The sequence below is a fragment of the Camelus bactrianus genome, chromosome 9 (assembly GCF_048773025.1).
Source record: "Camelus bactrianus isolate YW-2024 breed Bactrian camel chromosome 9, ASM4877302v1, whole genome shotgun sequence".
In the NCBI taxonomy this organism is placed as follows: Eukaryota; Metazoa; Chordata; class Mammalia; order Artiodactyla; family Camelidae; genus Camelus; species Camelus bactrianus.
In genome coordinates this window covers 51881615-51902783 of record NC_133547.1, presented here as the reverse complement: position 1 = coordinate 51902783, position 21169 = coordinate 51881615, and the positions used below count along the sequence as shown (strand labels likewise).

The following is a 21169-nucleotide window of genomic DNA, read 5'->3' as shown; positions in this document are numbered from 1 at the left end:
AGTCTCTAGTAATGTTTACCGGCAAGTTAACTGTACCAAAATGTTAGAGTTAGGAAGGACCCTAGGTATTAATCCCCTCATTTTATAGGGCAGAGACAACAATGCCCAGTGGCAAAGCTGGGATATCCAAAAACAAAAAGTATAGAGGGTGGGGAGGGATAAATTGTGAGTTCAGGATTTGCAGATACTGAATACAAACTAGATAAACAACAGGGTCTTATACAGGGAACTATATTCAATACCTTGTAACAGTCTATAATGAAAAAGAATATGAAAAGGAATATATATATATGTATAAATGAATCAGTATGCTGTACACCAGAAATTAACACATTACAAATCGACTATACACCAATAAAAGCCAATTTTCATTCTAAAAAAAAACGGTGTAGTTAGTTCTCAGCTCCTAGGAAAATGGGACAATGGTGCTAGTTTTACTTATTGCACTGGATACTGGAGTTATCCCAAGACTGTGTTCAGGAAGATACACGGTTGCTTTGATCTGGGAGATTATACTTGAAAACAAAATGTTTTGCTGTAACACCTCGGGATGACACAAAATCAGTATGAGGGGCATGGTATTAATCTGCAGAGCTACGGTGTTTAGACTGGTGCAGGGGTAATTCAAGCAAATCAGGATGAGGAAAAGGGCCAGGGAATGAAGATAGCCTATGGATTGGTTAACAGGCCCAGGCAAGGACCCTGAGTCGACAAGTTAGGAAGATGAGTTTTGAGGACTTGTAGAGAGTGAAGACCCATCAAACTCCAAATAACAGCTCTCCATGCCCACAGGAGTTCTAAACAATTTTGAATAGCCAGTCATTCATTAAAGGGAAACGATCCAGCTATTTGTATTTGATCTCATCAATATATTCAGGAAAACCACAAATCTCTGTTGGCATTTTATATACACTACCTCATCATCTTCACCACATCCTGTGTCTGAATTGTTCCCATCTTACAGGAAAAAATGACATTCTGAAGTCCTCCTTCCAGCCTTATGTGATACTTTCCACCCAGTGCTCCAGCTGCCCCTCACCTTGGAGATACTTTGGAGCCTTCACACACCCAAGACTGAACACAAGCTTTCTGTTGGATCAGATTTTCCTTGGGTCACAGGAGAAATGATCCCTGACCCTCACGCATTTGCTCAGGATAAAAAAAGAGATAATACCCAGAAGAGGCTTTGAACTCTTAGAACAATGCCTTGCAAATTCAAGTGGAATTACCGCATCATGTAGCTGGCTAGTGGAACTCGGGACAGAGTTCAGCCAGGGCATCAAGAGCACGGCACTGGACCTCTCCTGGCCCCAGTGCCCCAGTTAGCCCAGCAGACAGTGGGAGATATTCCCTGTGGTACCAGGGACCACCCTCATGTGCCCTCAGTCACAGCCACAGGAACAGCAGTTTCTTGCCCATCTTGCTTCTCAGTAGCCCCCCAACGGCAGCACCAAGGTTGCACTGGACTCAAGGCCAGACACCCCAAAAAGTCCCAGATGTGAGGACTCCAACTGTGAAGCTCAGCCTGCTCATCCAGCTGCAGGAGCCAAGAAAGGGATGGGCTAGGTCTCTTGCACTTAGGGAGGGGGAGAGAGGGAAAGCAAATTTGATTCTGGGTTCAAATCATTTTGTAGCATGGTCTTGGATGTACAGATAAATTTCACAGTAGTGGGCAAGGTCCAGAATAAAAGAATAAAGCTAAAAATCAGGGCAAGTCTCCCTGAGTAGCCAAAGCCCTATGTACTTGCCCAAATGTAGCCAGGTCTTCCTCGAATTTAGTCTTCCCCTTCCCCTTGTCCCTCATCGCTCTCTCAGATCCACACTCTATCTTTCCAAGGTTTCCAGCCCCTCCGGCCCTGCCCCTGGACAATAGCATCCCTGACCTCAGCCGGGCCTCACCCAGTAGGTGACCTCAGGATCTGCAGGAACCTCTGTCAGATGCTGCCACAGTTCCACTTGGTGATTTTTTTTTTTTAATTTCAAGAAAAAGAGGAGTTTGGAAAGTTTTACTAATGAGACATCCAAATATGATAGAGTGAAGGATGAAACAGAGAGCCCTCCGTGCTTGGCTTGAGGACTAGCAGAACCAAAACCTAACTGAGATCATCACCTTGAGGTAGGAAGAGGGACATTGGCACTGAATTATAACACGCTTAACTCCCAAAGATGGGAGGATTTCCCCTGAAAGTTTTGTTAATGACCTAGAACCCTAATGGTTCTAGCATTCTGGTAAACATTTAGCCTTTATTTAGTTTGGACATCCCGATTTAATCTGAATGGAAATTGGGACAAGGCCTAGAGTGACTTTATCCATGGAGAAACAAGCTAAGCCTTGGCTAACACAAATAAGATCCCAGAGGGACTTTATCAGATACTTGAATAAATGCCTAAAGAAAGATGCCAAATGCAAAACATTCTTATCTCTTCAAAGAGGAATCTTCTAGTCAATATTATGTTGACCAAATTATTTGCTCAAAAAATACACTACAAACATTTAAATTTGAGCCCTTCCTTTGTTCAAACTGGCTCTTCTCAATTCTAAATTATTATATGTTTATCCCAAAAGCTATAGAATTTATAAACTTTATCTTTAAAAAATGAATTTTTCTTAAGAAGAAAACATTCTGCTGTAACTTAGAGCAGTTCAAACTGATTCAATCTCTCAGTAGGTAAGTACATCTGGGCTGAGTAGGTGGGCTCTGTCCCTCACTCACACTGGTGGATACCTTTCCATCCCAATCAAACACTTCTGATTGTTTTAGAGTGAGCTTATTATTCTTCTGCTTATAGAAGGGGGCTTGAAAAACCACTGACTAACGTGGGCAGGCTGCCATAGCTGGAGGGTCCTCAAACAGTACTGAATCCAACAGCCCCACTGTCCAGACACAGTGGGAAATCAGGGCCTCTTCTTGGGGATGAATCCAGATGGTTTCTTCATTTAGAGAAAAACGGGTGAGTAGAACCTGGAAACTGCTTCTAGACTGTAAAGTGTCGAACCTCAATAGGCAAAATACACCTTTTAATGACTGTTGTATTGTAATCATTCCTGCATTTCTGGTGTTTTGTAAAGACAACCCGATAAATCAAGCAAAAAACCTATACTTAAACAGACAAGACATTACAAAGACCAATTATGGAAAGCAGTTGTTGACAAATACAGTCATATATTCTGTCTGCTCATCATTTAGAAGATGGAGAGTCTAGAGTTCAAGCACAACCTACCTTAAGCAAATGCAAACTGTGTAATTACGGAGTGGCTAAGTGGATATTCATGTTACAAAATGGTTTTTCAGTGCATTTCTCTACATAGCATTGTCACATCACATTTAAACTATAACTCATTTACAAACATTTAATTTATATACAACTTCAGGAAACGTGCACTGGGGTAAAATGAGCAGGGAGGAAAGCCAGGAGAAGGGAGAAAGTAACAGCCCCATTTCGTAAGTGTCTGTCTGGGCTTGTAGGGCTCCCAGATGTTAGGTGTAAGACAGGACTGGAAGAAGCATGTGGGCTGCAATAATCACAGTGACGTTCTTTTTCAAATAATCATTCTCAGTCTGCCTCCCAAGATAGGTTTTGTTGAACTACAGCTAAAACTTCCCAGATGGAGAGACTAGCATGAGGCTACAATATATGAAATCTGGGACATACAGGATATGGTGCATCCATGGATAAAACATAAGGATATGTCACCGGGGACACAAGGATATTCATTTGGATATAGGCTGGAATTTTCTCTATAAAAGCAGATCTTTGTTGTAAGAGAAAACGAGGCAACAGATACCTGCTAGGTTCAACAGATTAGGAAAAAATTTGGTCTAAACAAGCCCAGTACACTTGGCTTAAGGCACTGGGGTTGTTGGGGCAGAAAGAGCCTCTGCCAGTTGGCCTGGGGCTGACATAAGGGCATCACTGAGGGAGGCCCTTCAGATTCCCCGGCATCCATTTGTCTTCCAGTGGAGAGATAAGCCAGGCAGAGGCGGAGACTGGCATTACCAGTCTGCATTTTGTAAATGGCTAAGCACCAGAAGCGGGTAACACATGAATATGGGAGTTTGGAGAGTAAACCAAAACCTATACGATGAGGTTCAGTTTCCTCTGGTTCTGCTACAAAGAAGGAGGGGAGGAAGGAGGGAGAGAAGAGTGTGTGAGAAGAAGAGAAGGAGGAGGGAGAGGAGGAGGACAAAATAAGAGACCGGGGTGGGGGCAGGAGGGAGAGAGGGAAGAGAGAATGAATGACTTTCAGACAGTCTTGTTCCCAGGGAATTATATTGTGGCAACTCAGAGGAGTCTGTGAGTGGAAACGGGAATTACAATTCTGCTCACTGTGAGGGATGGCAAGAGAGGTCTTGACAACACTTTGGTCTCCAGCGTTTGGGGCCTGTTTTCCTGCTTAGACTCAGTGAGAACGTGCTTTGCGGTTTTCACGGGAGGTCTTGGCTCCCTAGCTTTGAATTTGGCTTTGTAGCTCTGCACTCCTTGTTTCTGCAAAAGCTGCAAGGCAGCAAGACAGTGAACACTTCTGGGGTGGGGAGGGCACACCAGGTTTTTCTCAGGCAGGAGGGACCAGCGCAAGCAGCACGGCTTGGGGTCAGCCAGCAGGGACGTCTGGGTCACCGGGGTCAGGAAGGGCTGCGTTTCCTTGACTTGATGGTGTATGGCTGGCTCAATGGGTCTCTTTTCACCTGTCCTGTCCACTGTTTTTAATCCATTTGCATAAGCCACACACTCATCCTTTTCCACACTAAGCACCTTCTCTTCTGGCTGCGAGAAAAAGTTCTTACTCTTCTTACCCAGAACATCCAAGCCATTTGGGGGTGAAGCCTTCAGGGGAGGTAGAACTAAAAAAGCCTTGGAAGTCAAGGAGTCTGAGAGGGAGGGACCTCTGTCAGTGCCTCCTCCAGGACTTCTGGGGTCCTTTCCCCTAACAGTCTCAGGGGCCACCCAGTCTTCCATGCACCAAATAAACTCCTTTATTTGCAGACTTTTTTTCTCTCCTTGACTGTAGGTGGGAAAGCAGATCTTGTTAACTTCCCTGGAGGCAGTGATGGGGCCTGGGGGGTGCCTTGGTGGTTGGGAGAGGCTGCCTCCATCCTTCTCTGGGCCTGCCTCAGCTGGAGCTGAAGACCCTGACTCCAACTTCCCAGCCTCCAGTTGAAGCCTGGCCTCCAGGCTCCCTTGTGAGAGACTGACACAGAGTAAGCAGCTGCTGGCACTTTCTCCCACCCTCTCCTTTTTAAGCTTCTTCCTGGGCCAGATGCAGGCAGTTGGAGAAGTCCTTCCCCAGCCTTGGACCTGCAAGTAAAGCAGCACGTTACTCTCAGGCGAGTGCCCAGTCTCTGGCTGCCTCCACTTTGGCCACATCTCCATTTTGGCTGTCCTCCTGTCAATATTTTTCTTAAAATTGCCTCATGTGTTTTGTTTTAATTTTTCACACCTAGTTTAGCCTCATGCTAAGCAATAGTATTGTAATATTTTTAAAAACTAAAATACGAGGGGATAGTATCTATAAATGGCGACATTGATGTGCTGACTATGTATTTGTTCAGATGCACGTTAAAATAAATTCAGAACTCCTAAAATAAAATCAAAACTGTTTGTACTTGTCCCCCGCCCCCGCCAGGCTTTTGTGTATTGAAGGCTGTGTTTACCACACCTAGAGCCTGCTGCGTGGACCGACTGGAGGAAGGGCAGGTGAGCAGAGGCAGGCCCTGGGGTCAGCGTGGCCCAGGCACAGCCATGCCCACAGCCACACCCGGAGTCCCCCAGCCCACCCTGCCGCAAGGTCACAGGTAAATATTGTTGCTAGATGAAAAGACAAGACCCTATTTGGGACATACTTATACTAAACAGATTAGGTGCTGTTTACTGAAATTCAAGTTTAACTGGCTGTCCTGTGTTTTCATTTGCTAAATCTGGCAACTGTTACATGCTAAAAAAAAAAAAAAAAAGCAAAAATAGCTCCCACGATTTTACTGGTTCCAGGCACTGGGCTGAGGATCTTTTAGCATTCATTCATTTAATCCTCATAACAGCACTACCATTTAACTATTCTGCCATCCAGGTTACAAAGGAGGAAACGGAGGCTCAAAATGTTGAGTAGGGCCAACAACAAGCTCTGGCACATTCAGAAGGTCTGTGCATTCCCACGTGAAGTGGGGCCAACCCTTGGTCCTGCACAAGAACATCCCTTTACCCTCATCCCCACACCTCACATGCTCAGCTCCCCAAATTCCTCAGTTAAAAATTATTAAGTGTCATGAGGTATCACTTTTTAGAAAGTCTAGTAAGTGTTTGGCACTGAATTAGGCATTCGTGTCCACCTGAAAGCTGGGGTAGAGCTGGGCGGGCATGGGTCGGAGGCTGAGCAGAGAGAGCAAAGAGTAGCAGGCAGCAGGTTGGAGGAAATGGTGCGTCAGGAGTGTCCCAGACAGTGTGAACAGCAAACATACACTAAGCATGGTGCGAGGGGAGAATTTTTCCAATTAAAATTCTTTCCCAATAGCCCTTGGATATATATTTCAAAGTAATTACCTTCAATATTAAACTGAACCTTCTAAATTTAGAAAGTTTTACATTCTTAAATAGAACTCTCTACCACCTTGACTTATCTGACATGGAGGGTGTGTATGGAAGGTCATAGAGGCTTAAGGAGGTGGGGGGGGGCGGTACAGCAGAGAGAGCACTCCTAGAGGAGGCCTGAAGACAGGATTCTCGCAACTGTCAAGTGGACTTGGGTGAGTCATTCTGCCTTTTGGCCTCAGTTTCCACATTTATAAAATAAACAGCTCCAGGTTTCTCAATCTCGGCACCACCAACGTCTGGGGCTTTTTATGGGCTGCATGTTTGTGTCCCCCGCCCCAAAATTCCTATTTGAAACCCTAATCCCCAGTGTGATAGTATTTGGAGGTGGCTGTTCGGGATGTGTTAAGGTTAGGTGAGGTCAAGAGGGTGGGGTCTCAAGATTGGATTAGTGCCCTGATAGGAAGGAGAGAGAAGAGAACTTTCTCAATCTCTCTCTCTCCATCTCTCTCTCTTTCTCTCTGCTTGCATGCACCAAGGAAGGCCAACTGAGGATGTAACCAAAGAACAGGACCTTCAGCAAGAACCTGACCATGCTGGTACCCTTTGATCTTGGACTTTCCTCCCAAACTGTGAGAAATAAATGTCTGTTGCTTAAGCTAGCCAGTCTATGGTATGCTATTATAGCAGCCCAAGCTAAGACAGGGCCGGATCACTCCCTGTGGTGGGAGCCATCCTGGGCATTGTAGGATGTGGAGCAGCACCCTTGGCCTCCACCCAGTCAGTATATCCAGTAGTATCCCTACCCCCTCACCCCAGTTGTGACATTGCCAAGTGAGAATCACTGGACTAGACCAAATTCCCTTACAGTTCTAAATTTAGAATTGTATTTCTACTACTGATTCTCAGAATAGTTTAAGAATAATCCCATAAGGTTCTGAGTAGAACTACCAGGATAGAAATCTCGGGTCTCTTTGGGAGTTAAGCAGCTTGGGTTCTAGAGTCCAGAAGACTTAGGTTCAAGCCCTGCTTTGGTCACTGCACGGGTGAACTTTTGACACATTTCACCTTTCCGGTGCTTCAGTATCCTTGTCCTAAAAGGCTGTTCATAATACCTGCCTCACAGAGATACTAAGAGAGTGAATGAATTTGATGTACATGAATATTTAGTGCTGTTCTTGCCAATACTAAGTGGCCATAAATATTCAATAAAAAGTACTGCTGTTATCATCATTAATATTCTACCTCTGTTTCAAAAATTTCCATATTTCATTGTTTACACATTTTTTGGCAATAGTACTATTTTTGGAAAAAGTAAAAGACTTGCATCAAAACAGTCACATGCAAGAGACCTAACTCAAGAAAATACTCACTGCTTCTTCCCATCCAGTTCTGATGATAAACTCTTTGGCTTTTTCATCTTGTTCAAGTGTAATGTCACTGATATTGAGAAGACAACAAACATGATTCTTTTCACTTCTTTCATCGGGACAAGTACAGATTAATTCAGTATCTTCTGTGCTTTGAATTTCATTATTTTCGCAATTTTCTGATTCAGTTTCATTTTTCTGACAGAGATCCATTTCTGTGATGGTTGCTTAAAGTCTTTAACATCTTCTTCCTGTAGTTTGAATGCAAACGGGACATAGTTTTTAATATATTTTTTAAAAAGAAATCCAGTAACTCAGGTGAAATTTCTTCAAGACACATTCAGGGACAGAAGAAATATTATGAAACCATCCATTGCCAACTATTGACATTATAAAGATAAGGCTAATTTTATAGAATAATGGACTTAAAGACCAAAGTTGGGAGTGAAGAAAAGAGAACAGGAAGATGTTAGCAGAGAGCCTATCCCTCGTGATGGGGTGCAGAATGTGGTAAGGAATGTAAGGTTAAGCACCCCCACCCTCCACTCCAAAAACATCCAAATGATACTGCACTAACATCAAGAGAACCACTGTGGTATATGTGGCTTATGTACACCTTCCCAACAACCCTGGACATCGGCTTGGGGATCCTTTGGCTTCTGAGGAAGCTGGTGGAGCGTGTCGTCTAAGCTAAGTCAGCTGGCTCCCTCACCCACTCTATATGATGGTGTCCTTATAGAGAGGGGAAATGTGGACACACAGAGAAGGAAGACAATGTGAAGAGTCTCAGGGAGGAGACAGTCACCTACAAGTCAAAGAGGGAGGCCTGGAACACATCCCTCCCTCACAGCCTCAGAAGGAACCAACGTTGCCAACACCTTGATTTTGGGCTCCAACACTCTAGCTAGAACTGAGACAATAAATTCCTGTTGTTTAAGCCGCCCAGTCTATGGTGCCCCATTACAGCAGTCCTAAACTCAGTGAGCAGGTAGTAGTGGTGGTACTGGTGATGGTGATGGTGATGGTGCTGGTGATGATGCTATCTACCCAGAACTCATGTTTTTCCAGGTTGAAAAATGGGACTTGGCATTTATAATCCAGTTAAAGGTTTAGGAAAGTTACAATCCCAATCAGGAGCACAGATTTGGGTTCCAATCATCTGGATTCCAATCCTATTTCCTAGCTGTGTGTTTTGTTGGGCAAGTTACTTTTCTGGGTCTGTCTGCTCATCTATAAAACAGGCATGATTATAATACCTTCCCACATGCAGGTTCCTCCTGGGGACCCCACAAGCTGGGTAGATGAACTCTAATGCCCAAGCAGTGGCCACCAACATTACATCAGCACAATGAACACCAAAGAACAGCCAGGGCCTTCTCAAGGAAACCTTTGCTGGTAATGAGATAGAGGCAACTGGGACCACAAACCTTGCTTTCTCTCTCCCCAAAGTAACCCCTGCCAGAAACCTACATTTTTCATTTTCTGTTTAGGTAGAGATCAGCAACTTCTCTTAACAATATCTGTTAAATTACCATTTGGGCTTTTTCACATAAAGTGGCATTTGGATGGTAAGAAAGTTCCATTTACCTATGGAAGGTCAAATAGCTTTGGGCAACCTAAACTTTTACAATATGACATCAGAAGAAATGAATGAAAGCTGAAAGGAAAAAAATGATATTACAATTAACTAAAAACGAGAAGCGCTATTCTGTTCACAAACAGAAGCATGATTAAGGGCCAGACATATTGCACAAACCACCTGATTCTCTCATATTGTGAAATGTCACTTTAGTCGCTGCCCAGGCCAAAGAAGCTCCATAAGGACACTTAGACCTTGTCCTCTTCTGTATTACAAATACGTCTGTATCACAGAATCCATAGACTTAACAAGTGTACAGTTTGAAAGAACAAAAACCAGAAAATCAAAAACAAAGTCATTTCTTAATAAAATAAATTTGAACTTGAAGTTAATATAGAAAAGAAATACTGTTTAAAAGAGATTAACTATAGTTAGAATGTTCAAGTCGATAAGAAAAATGTTCTGTGCTTGAAGTATCTCCAGTGAAAAGGCGCTCACTACTTAAAGACACTGTTCCAATGGCAAAGTGCTCTAATTTTCTGATTCCCAAACTCGGCTGCACCTTGGAATCTTCTGCGGAGCTTTATAAAAAATAAAAATGCTCAGACCCCACCCACAGAAATTCTGACTATAGTTGGTCTGGGCACAGCCAGGCCATCAGAATTTTTAAAATCACCCTATGTGATTCTAAAATCCTGCAGAGTGGAGAACTCCTGCTCTGTTAGCAAGGTTCCCTTATATTGAGCCAGCACTGCTTGCCCTGCCCCATCAACATCCTCCACTCCATGGTCCCAGTTTTACCCTCCACAGCGAGGCTCTGGATGGGAAGCCTTCCCATCCTTGGATGGGTTTCTGGAGGTATGTGACACCTCTGAACATGCTCAATCATTTTTTCAGGGAAGGGCTTGCATCAGAGTTACAATGCAGTCTGTCACTACAAAGGGTTGAAGAATCATTGATCCAGAGACTTGCCATTGCCTCAGCCTCCCGACAGCCCTATGAAAATGTTCCACGTACTCTTCTCCCTTTCAGGTTAACCATCTCCAGCTCCTTCAACTATTTCTCACATGTCATGAAAATATGTAAACGCTGAGGGGAAGACTATATCACTAGCCCTATATCCAGAGAAAGGAACTACAGAGGCCAAAGACGTGATTTTGGGTAACCCCCTATTTCAGAGTCAGTAGAAGATGGACCTAGAGAGAGTGCCAGAAGAGGTTCCAGTCACATTATATTACCAAGTGCTGAAAGAAACCTAAGTAACAACAAGAATTTAATAATAAAACTTACTGTTACATAGCTCTTCCTATGTGCCAGGCATTGCTATAATATGCACTTTACATATTTATTATAAATACTACATTTTTATAAGTACTTTGCTCATTTAATGAGGGATCATGGGAACTACAGTGACTCCTTAGGACTGAAAACGAAGTTATCATCTTAGTCGGTAAATGCAGTATTCCTAGTCAAATGGTCAGATTACTGCACATCAGACTGCTGGGTGCTCCTCTGGACACTGCTGTTCTTAAAGCTGGGTCAAGATACTTCACTACTGAAACAGAATATTTGTGGTCTTTTCCTAATCAGAAAAAAAAATTCAGTTATTGGAAAGAATTGCCTTAATTTTAAGTTTTCCTCCTGTAAACATGCCCTCAAGATTTATTGCCCACGCTTGTCCTCCAGCTCATGTAAGATGAAAAAAATGTACAAGAAGCAATCACAAATTTCTTACATATTACATGCAGTTTTCCTTTTACGATGGAATACAGAAATCTGTATTGATACAACACTCCTATTTTCTGATAGTAAAAATTATCCCTGATTTACGGATTTGAAGTAAATCAGAGCGCATGCTCTTCCACTTCTTGACTTCCACGGAGCTTTACAACTTGATTTGGTTTGAGAATCACTGGTATAAAGCATATATCAAAGTCCATATGTTTTCCTAGAAAATCACATCAAGGAAATACAGACATCACAGTGAAAATGCTCCCACGGGAAAATGCATTTGCAGATGCAACTAGAAAACTGGATTTGGAGTACAAAGCAGGAACACACACAGATGTATGCCAGAAGGTATTCAATTCTATAACATACACTATTGAAGTGACTAGAAACTGAAATGTACAAAGAAGAAATGTTGACTGAGGTCCAAGCCCCCAAAGTACAGGTTTGGATAAACAAGAATAAACCCAAAGAAAAACTGATCCAAGGAAATTAAGATATTTGGAAATGAAATAAAGAAGATGAATGAGAGTCTAAGAAACAGAGCCTATGGAAATTCACTACAATACAGAAAATATCTTTTCTTGTAGCATTTAAAGTAAACAGAAATAAAATGGAAATGATCAGCAAAACACTGTAAAGTAGTTTATTATTTTTACCAATTAAATATAAGTCATTATGATTTGCTTCAAAATAATCCTGCAAGGCTGTGGTTAGACAGAGACTGAGGAAATAAAAGTAGCCACAAAACTGTTGTAGAAGGGTATGAAGTCATAAAGTTAACTGTACTATTTTCTACTTTTATGTCAATGTGAATTTTTCCATAATAAAAAAATTTTTTAAGCCACCATGTTATCAGAATGGTTCAAAAAACAGAATGTGGGATAATGGTGGAGTGAGCAAATAGTGAATTTTGACCTTAAGTAAACTGAAATAAAGGTATCAGAGAATAGATTACCCAGTCTGTATAATATTAAGTTGGAGTAAAGACCTTGAATGGGGACTAATTTAAACAGAACAGATCTACCACAGAGACATAAAAAAAAACAGAGAAAAAAGTTTATGAAGGTGATTTAAAGAAACTCCATAAATAATTGTCCAATCACTCTTCAGTTAAAATCATCAAGGCCTTCTCATTAAATTTATTGAACTACAAAAGAAAGGGTTGGAAATGCAGGGAGGGAAAAATAGACATTACCTTTCAGATCTGTGACACCACATTATGATGATGTAGTTTGTTAATGAACTGAGAAGTACAGAAACTACCAAATGCCTCTTTGTTATACATCTGGCAAAATCAATGTAGCGTTGACACCCTAACCAATCTGTAACTTAGAATACAAAGTGTCCTGCGCCTGAAATGAACAAAGACTTCCAGTAAGCTACCACTGGTCAGTGGTGGAGGCACACCAATATTACAGCCAAGTCCAGCAAAAGGACACATTTTCTGTTGCTACTCTCATGGATGTGTTGTATAATAGTGCAGGTGGGGTGGGAGGGGTTACAATTCTTGTAAACCAAGAACAGTGATCACATCTACTATTTGCAAATAAGTTAATGCTGCCTGAGGAGAAACCTACGTGACAAAAAGACATCACCTGACCAAGAACATAAAGAAATTTCCAAAAGGCAAGTAACTGAAGAGAAACTAAGAAAAGGGACAGCAGGAGACACAGGAAGAGACAGAGTATGCCATATTATTACAGGAAGAACCTCTATTTCTTTGGTAAAGAAGGGGATAATGTGGTTATTTTATCATTTTAATGAAAGTGAAGTTAGAAATGGATCTATTTAAAAAACCTCATAAAACTCTGAATTTTTGTTTCTTTTCTATTGTTTTGTGTTTGTTTGCCCCAGATCTGCCAGGTCCTTTCTGGAAAAGTTTGCTCTGGCAGACTTACCAGGAGACGCTTCAGCTGACACAGTCACTGCTTGTTAGCCTCAGCTACCTAGTGTTAGTCAAGATAGGCAAGGTTATGCTGCAATAATAGGAAATAATAGGAAATAGGTTATTTTCTTTCAGTGGTAAGAAACAACAAAAATTTATTTCTAACTCATGCTACATGTCCATCATATGATGTTGTGGAGTCTGCTCCACATTATCCTCACTCTGGAACTTGAACTGATGGAGGTGCTATCATGGGAAACCATAGCCAACTGTGATGACAGAATACAATGACAAATTTGGAGAATCACTCACCCTTAGATGCTTCTGCCTACAAGTAACTCATATGACTTCAGTCCCCATATCATTAGCTGGAACAAGTTACAAAGGTACTGCTTAATTCCAAGGAGAAGTGGAGATAATACTTCCTTCTGTATCTCCAAAAGGAAAAGGAAGCTGGATTTTAGTGACCAGTAGTCATATCTTGGTACCACACTGGTCTGGTATCATCAGAGGTGACATACAAAGCAAATGACCTTAATGTACTCTAAATGTCACTACCTAAAATGTGGGCATTTATGGTCCTTCAAAATAGAGTCCAGGGCCTCTGGGAATGGGAAGTCCTAGATATTAGGGAGATAAGACTATAACATTATAAATCTTTTCTTAAAGCTGTTTTTATTTTGGGGGGATTAAAAAATGTATATGAAAATACAAAGTTTGGGGAGGGTATAGCTCAAGTGGTAAAACGCATGCTTAGCACACACAAGGCCCTGGGCTCAATCCCCAGTACCTCCTCTAAAAATAAATAAATAAGTAAGCCTAGCTACCCCCCCAACCAATTTTTTTAATAAAATAAATTCAATTTATTATTAAATTTAATTAAATTTATTATTAAATAAACAAATAAAATTTTAAAAATACATAAAGGCCCAAGAAAAGATATGCAATCTCAAAGAAGTTGTTGGAGAACTAACGGTTGAATATCAAGATATGAATCTAAGCAGGATTTAATATAGATATTGACAAGCTGGTTTTAAAATTTATTAGAAAATGTAAAAACATAAAACTATAGGAATCAGTATGGTATTGGTGCATGGAGAGACATATAGATCAATGGGCCAAGATAGGGGGCTCAGAAATACACCCACATAAACATGGCCAATTGATTTTTGACAAAGATGAAAAAAATTAAATGCAGAAAGAAGTCTTTTCAACAAGAATGCTGCAACAATTCATCATTCATTTGCGAAATAATTAACTCAGAATGGATCTTAGATCTAAATATAAACCATAAAATTATGTAACTTTTAAAAGAAAATATAGAAAATTTTCATGACCTGGAGTTAGGCAAGGTGTTCTTAGACATGACACCAAAAGCATGATCCATAAAATTTAAAAAATTGATAAACTGGTGCTCATCAAAATTAAGAACTTTTGCTCTGCCAAAGGCTCTGTTGGAAAATGGAAAGAGACAAGCAATAGACTGGGAGAAAATATTTGCAAATCACTTATTTGATAAAGGACTTCTATCCAAAATATGTAAAGGACTCTGTAAACTCAACAGTAAGAAAACAAGAACACATAGAAAATTGAATAATTAATTTTGCAAAAAAAAAAAAAGTTGAACCGATACTTTGCCAAAGAAGATATAATAATCACACAAAAAGACATTCTACATAATTAGCCATTAGGGAAATGCAGATTAAAACCACATATTAAAATAGCTAAAATTAAAAATATTGACAATACCAACTGTTGGCAAGGACAGCAGCAACTAGAATTCTCATACATTGCTGGCAGAAATGCAGGATGGCAAAGCCCCTCCAGAAAATAATCTGGCAATTTCTTATAAAAGGAGACATACACTCACCGTACTACCCAGCAATTTTACTCTATGAAAAAAGGAGTAAAGAATCTGCAGATATGTTTAATCCTTCTCCCATAAAGAAATCTGCAGAGTGAGGATAATATTCCTGTAAGATAATGTGGTAAACAGAATTCTGCAAGGTTTCTCCTCCTAATCCCTGGGAATATGAATGTGATAAGACATAACATACATGAATAAGTTTATATTACATGGCTAAAGGGACTTTATAGATGTAGTTATGGTTGCTAATCAGTTGACCCGAAGATAGGGAAATAAATTTTAGATTATCTGGGTGGGCCTAATCTAATGATACCAGCCTTTTAAAAGTACAGAGTTTTCACTGGCTAGCAGCAGCCACAAAAGTCAGAGATTGAAAGCATGAGAGGAATTCAGAGCACGTTACTGGTTTTGAAGGGTGCTGCTACTCTTTGTTTTTGCCATAAGTTTGTCACATATTTGCCATCACCTGTCCATACAGTCAGACTACAGATGCTTTACCATCAGTTCCTACACCTGGTTGATACATTCTTAATCAATTAATGGCTAAGAGGGAATGTTGATGGGCCAGAACAGGGGAAAAGCCCAGGGTGTTTAAGGCTGCAATCCCTCAAAATTTACCATCTCCCTGGCTCTACACCATGCCCCCTACCTACCCCTCATCTTCCTAGAAGTTTTAGGTTGAAAAGAATCTTGAATCTGTGTCAGAATTTCAGCCAGGGAAAGATGAGTTTCCGGTAGCCTCACTTGGAATTCTGAATGGATATTCCTGTGGATCCTTATCAACACGTATTGAAAGAAGTCAAATAATACAAACACCATTAACTATGGTGGAAGTTTTTTCTTACTATAGAGCTAAATAAACTTAATGCATATTAACTGGTTAAATCCGTCTTGATTGGTCCGGGCATGCTGATCACTAATCAGTTTCTAAAGGAAAATGATACTGGATTCCAACCTAACTTAAAGTCTGGGGAACACAAATTTCCAGGCTGTTGAAACTTTGCCTCAGAGTTAAGCATATGCACGACTCAATTTGAACAATTTGTTCACATTTTCAGGAGTATAAATTTTATCTCCCTATGTTAATTATCTATTCTTTTTGCTTCTTATATGCCCGTAGAGCATAGCAGCTTTGATTCATAGAATGATTCCTAGAAGCTCAGTTTCTACAACCATCCTTCGCTATCAGAACATTTCTACTCCAATCCGTCTCCAACTCTTCTGTTTTTTCACTCACATTCATTAACTCACTAAGTGCCTATTAGATGCCTAGCACTGATAGCAAAATAGTAAAGCAACGCCCGTCTTCCCAGCTCTCACACAGTATACAACGTACACGGAAAGCACAAGTTTTCAAACACACATTCCACCTGTCCTCCTAAAGCCCAGGCACTTCACACCGGGCCCCGCCCTTTCTTCTAGTAGCCCCACCCCTTCCGCTCAGGCTCCTCCCCTGCTTTCTTTCTCATCTGGCTCCTTCCCTTCCTCTAGCAGTTCCTACCTTGCCACAAAAGATGCCTTCCCTTCGTTATAGGTATGCCCTGCAGCAAAGCGCCCCTACTTGCCCCACCAAGCCCCGCCCCTTCATCCATTGGCTCCTCCCACACAGGGATCCGCCCTTTCAATAGCCCCTCCCACTGCCCCACCCATTCCGCTCTGCTCCTCCCCAGGCCCGGCCCACTCTTATTCCGCCTGGTCCACACTACCTCTCGCTTTGGCCTCCCCGCCTCAGAAGGCAGCTTACTTTCGAACTCAGCGGGGCGTCTCTTTCTGCCACCCGTGGAGTGGTCTGGGGCCTCGCCCCGGAGGCGGGGAAGCGGCCGCAGCCGCTCACACCCTCCTGTGGAGCCAGCGGGGTGGAAGGCCCCCGGACAGCTTAGTCCCCGCCTGCGGGCGACAACGACAGTTGCCCTGGGTTACGGACGCGCTGGAGGCGGAGCAGTGGGCGGGCCCACGGGAGTGGGAATTCGCTGCGGAAGTGACGTATACCCGCCTCGCGCAACAAAGCTGAGCGCGGGAAGCGACACTTACTGACGGCTAGGGGTGCGTTCTCCCGGCAACCTCTGCGCGGTTGCGAACCTTCTAGCCGCGTGTGAAGAACTCCCGGCCGCCGCGAGCGCCGGAGGCCGCATTGCGAGGTACCGTGTAGCCTTAACCACGGGTTAGGGACAACCGACCGAAGGGCTGCGTGCCTGCCAGACCCTGGAGTTAGAAAGCGAGGGTTTGGGGACCCAGGGCCTCTCTCCCTCCTCACTGTTACAGTTGGTGCGAGTGGTTTCACGGTGAGGGGTGCCTGGCAGCATCCCTGGCCTCCATCCACTCGATGCCAGACGACCAAAAATGCCCCCAGACTCTGCCAGCTGCTCCCTAATCCCTCCCTCCCCTGTAAGGATTGTGCTGGGGTGGTGCCAGCCGGAAATTTACAGTAGGTCTTTAAGCCGCTCGCTTGACTGGGCGCTACTAGTTTGAATCCACTCGTATAGGGGTCACAGTCCGGTCAGGTGGCCATTGGCATCTTTCATATAGATGTAGAAAAGGAGCCCCACGTCGTTAAGTCACTCGTTGAAGACAATGAAGGACCACCCCCTCCGTCTGTCCGCGCTTTGGTGCTGGAACTTTCGAACACCCCGAGGTTTGAAACCTAAGCCCAGAGCCAGGCGTTAGGGGCAAAACCCAACTCTGGTTCCAAAGCCTTTCTGCTTTTTAGTTTTAAAAGTGTGAATGTTTCTGCTGGAGAAATATTAGAATCTAAGTCTAATACCACTGTGATTAAATGCCATTTGGGACGGGGTATAGCTCAAGTGGTAGAGTGCATGCCTAGCTTGCACGAGGTCCTGGGTTCAATTCCCAGTACCCCCCTCTAAATATAAACAAATAAATGAACCTAATTACCTCCCCCTCATAAAACAAAAACAAAAGCCATTTGGAAAGATGTGTGTATTACTGTTTTTTTACAGAAAGTATTTATTAAAAAGCCCATCAAGTCTATGGAAAGACCATTTTATATGACGTGTATATTGTTATTCTAAGACGTTAGAACAAAGTATTTCGCTAGAATACGACTACTTTTTAAGGTATTCTTTACCTAAAATACACATTTTTAAACCTTTCGTATTTCACAGCCTGGAATTAATAGTTCTAAAAAGAACTGTACAAAACTGCATACCTTATTCTACTTTTTCTGTGTTAAAGCATAAAATTTTAATAGTAGCAAAGGATGTAACATCCAGATTATCATAAATGTTGGCATGTTTTTGTGTTAGGTAAATTTTAGTAATGATACATTTCGAGATCTTTCCATTTTGAAGCTTCTAATGTTGGTATTTAGAAATGTTACATCACTCTTTTAAAAGTATTGAGATAAATTTAAATTAAATAGCAATTTGATAGCCATAAACATGTATTTTAAAATACATGAATAAACTGAAAATGGAAATTTTTCTTTTGCTTTTTCTCCTTAAATCCATAATTGTATTTTTAATAAATTTATTTCTTGCCCTTTTTTAAAAATTTTGGGGGGAGGGGTAGGAATTAGGTGTCTTTGTTAATTGAGGTATTGGGGATTGAATTTAGGACCTCCTGCATGCTAGATATGCACTCTACCTCTAGAGCTATACCCTCCCCCTCATAATTGTCTTTTTATTCTATTTTCTCCACAGAATTTTATTCTAACATATATTTATGGTCAAATATTTTATTAAGTAGTCTTTTTTTGTGCAACACTATAATTTGAAAATGAAATTTAAAATTTCTTAAGACCATAAAGCTAAAACAGCTACATTTCCCTCCCTCAGATTTAGAATTACCTTTATTCCTACTCAATTGGCAAACAATAGGAATATATTCCATGTGTTGATAAACCGTGAGAATGTTACTGGAAGTATGTAGAATTAAAGAGGTGAGGGTGTTCCTCTCTTCTCGCCCGTTGATGTTTCTATGGGTAAATATTACATATTGCCAGATTGAGATTCAGCCCAGAGTTTATTCGGGTTTTTTTCCATAGATGTAAGGCTTGTTCATATGAAGATGCCCATGAAAGGGATTTTGTTACTGCATTGTCTCTTAACTTTAAATGCCTTCCCACACGAGAAATCACATAGTAAGCAACAACAAAAAATCTAATTATCAGCTGACAGTTTGGTTAGGAAGGATCTTCAGTTCTTTTGAAAACAAAATCTGAGACCACCTGACTAGGAGGACTTGGTATCTAGTCATTAGAAAGCTGTGTTCTGTTTCTGGGAAGTATAACAAGTCTTAGTTAAGATTTACTGAATGACTAATTACAATTCTTTACTGAAAGCACTTTCTCCTAAGTACATGTGAAGTTGGAAGATCTGGTAATTGATTTCCTTCACGCTAATCGTGCCTGCATACCCTTTTAAAATGGGCTTGTAATCACTGTTGAAGCTTAGTGGGTAAAAGCATGGCTGAGCAGAAACATTAAGGGAGTGTGTTTGGCTAGTCATGTTTATAAACAGCCAATATAGAGATTGAATCAAGATACTAAAGCTCTAGTAGAATTAAATCTCAGATTTGGCAAAGGGCTGTTTCAAAAACACCAAGATGGGGGCAGGAGGTATATAGAAACTACTTTCTGCTCAATTTTGAACCTAAATCTACTCTTAAAAAAAAAAGTCTGTTTAAAAGGAAAACAGAAAAAGACCGATGGGGATAGGTGGTCAATAGTAAAGTCATGTTGCTGGGAGGAAAAAAGAATTTAATCTCTGTGTAAAGTGAGGGCCCCCACTGAGAAAGGCAAATGCATGGTTAGGTTTGAAATAATACAGTAATTGTTGAGAAGTAATGATGGCAGTGATAGTTAGTATAAGTTTTAAAACTGAAGGTAGGTGGTAATGTGACATTTTACCAGCCCCAGAAAAACTGTACAAATTTAGAAAAATTCAGAAATTGACTTGCTGAGAGTTGATCTGAAATACCAGCCTTTTTCATAGTAGCATGCCTATACAAGAGCCCTCTAGTGTTTTTTTCCTCTAGTGGTTTTTTAACTTAAAATTTAATCAACACCTGTTATTATAACAGAAATGAGGGTTGAATCGGCTCTATTCTCTCTCTATATAGAGAAAGTTGTCATAGTTCTGTTCTTTGATAAAACTCAGAGTGGGAGTAACAAGTATGCATGTGTGTCTTTGGGAAAGGATGGGAGAAAAACACCTGCCCACCCCTTTCAGACTATAATCACTGATGTACTTTCCTCTAGAATGGCCATTTCTGCTTCCTACCTATAGAACATTCATCCTCCCCCAACCCCCAGATTTCACTTTGTAAGTATTTTTTTTTTTTTTTTTTTGCAGTAACTTACATTTGCTTAAGGAACTGGTGAATAGTGGGCCAGGAAATGTGAAAATCCTAACCATGACTACCCAGCTCTTTAACCATCTTACCTATCTGTAAAATGGTAGTAGTTGTGGATATGCCCTACCTAGCTCTGGCTATTGTTGTGAAGATCAAAGGAGGTAATATATGAGAGTACCTTTAAAACAGAAGATTGTATCTAGGAATTATTACTCATCCCTTTCTATTTCCAAAGCAGACAGTAAAATTAATTAACCTGATTAATAATCACAGCTTAGCAGTGACACAGCCATTGGCACAGTCCTGGAAAGAATGAATTCTTTCTGCAGATAAATAGTAAAGATTTGTATGTTATTTACCTACCTACTTACTCTGGGTTCTCATATTTGCTTTTTATTTACCATAAGATAATAGTGTCTAAATAATTCCCATTTTCCGGTAGTAACTAGAAAAATGATAGAGGAGTTTGCTCTTTCCTGTGTGTATGCACCTATATTTATGTGTCTGTGTAATACCCCCCTCAAAATATTAGCATACTACAGTTACCTTAATTAGAGTATGCCATGTTAGCCCATAAAAGTTTCACTGTGTCCATTTATTTTCCAATTACTTAAGTAGAAACCTTATGCGAATATAGTTTAGCTTTCTTAAGTAAGCCATGTGCTATGCTGCTCAAAATTTCACCTTTCTTCCTTTTTACTCCTCTCTTCCAACTTATTATAGAAAAACGCAGTCAGTGATTTCTTTTTCATTATATTAAAGATGATCAAAAAATAGTACATAATGCTGTCAGGCAATTAGATCTTTGCTTAAGAAGAACCAGATTTGTGACTAAAAGGAAACATTTTTTGGAACCTTTCATTGTTACAGCTTAAATTTCCTTTTTAAAAAATAACTTT

The 21169-nt window shown here is 41.1% G+C and overlaps 1 protein-coding gene and 1 long non-coding RNA gene across 3 annotated transcripts in view; one reads left to right on the top strand and one right to left on the bottom strand.

Moving 5' to 3' along the window:
* On the bottom strand, nucleotides 1-21103 carry C9H16orf46 (chromosome 9 C16orf46 homolog). Of its 2 annotated transcripts, none has more exons than XM_074370366.1 (3): nucleotides 20527-21103; nucleotides 7899-8146; nucleotides 1-5298 (listed from the first exon to the last, which is right to left on the bottom strand). In XM_074370366.1, exons 2-3 carry the CDS (start codon nucleotides 8106-8108, stop codon nucleotides 4285-4287), a joined length of 1224 nt encoding a protein of 407 aa, XP_074226467.1. In that variant the 5' UTR covers nucleotides 8109-8146; nucleotides 20527-21103; the 3' UTR covers nucleotides 1-4284. The 2 variants fall into 2 exon arrangements, with proteins under 2 accessions (XP_074226467.1, XP_010965837.2); XM_010967535.3 differs by lacking the exon at nucleotides 20527-21103 and adding an exon at nucleotides 16702-16853.
* LOC141578644 (uncharacterized) overlaps nucleotides 16913-21169 on the top strand; it is a 112679-nt gene continuing 108422 nt past the window's right edge. Inside the window, exons 1-2 of the long non-coding RNA XR_012509212.1 lie at nucleotides 16913-17095; nucleotides 20176-20239. This is a non-coding gene — a long non-coding RNA (uncharacterized LOC141578644). The remainder of the gene's footprint in view (nucleotides 17096-20175; nucleotides 20240-21169) is intronic.

Coding starts and splice junctions, on each gene's coding strand:
- C9H16orf46 (XM_074370366.1), bottom strand. CDS start 8,108: ATGGATCTCTGTCAGAAAAATGAAACTGAATCAGAAAATTGCGAAAAT. Junction 5,299..7,898: donor GAACTGGATGGGAAGAAGCA/GTGAGTATTTTC, acceptor CTTTACTTGCAG/GTCCAAGGCTGGGGAAGGAC.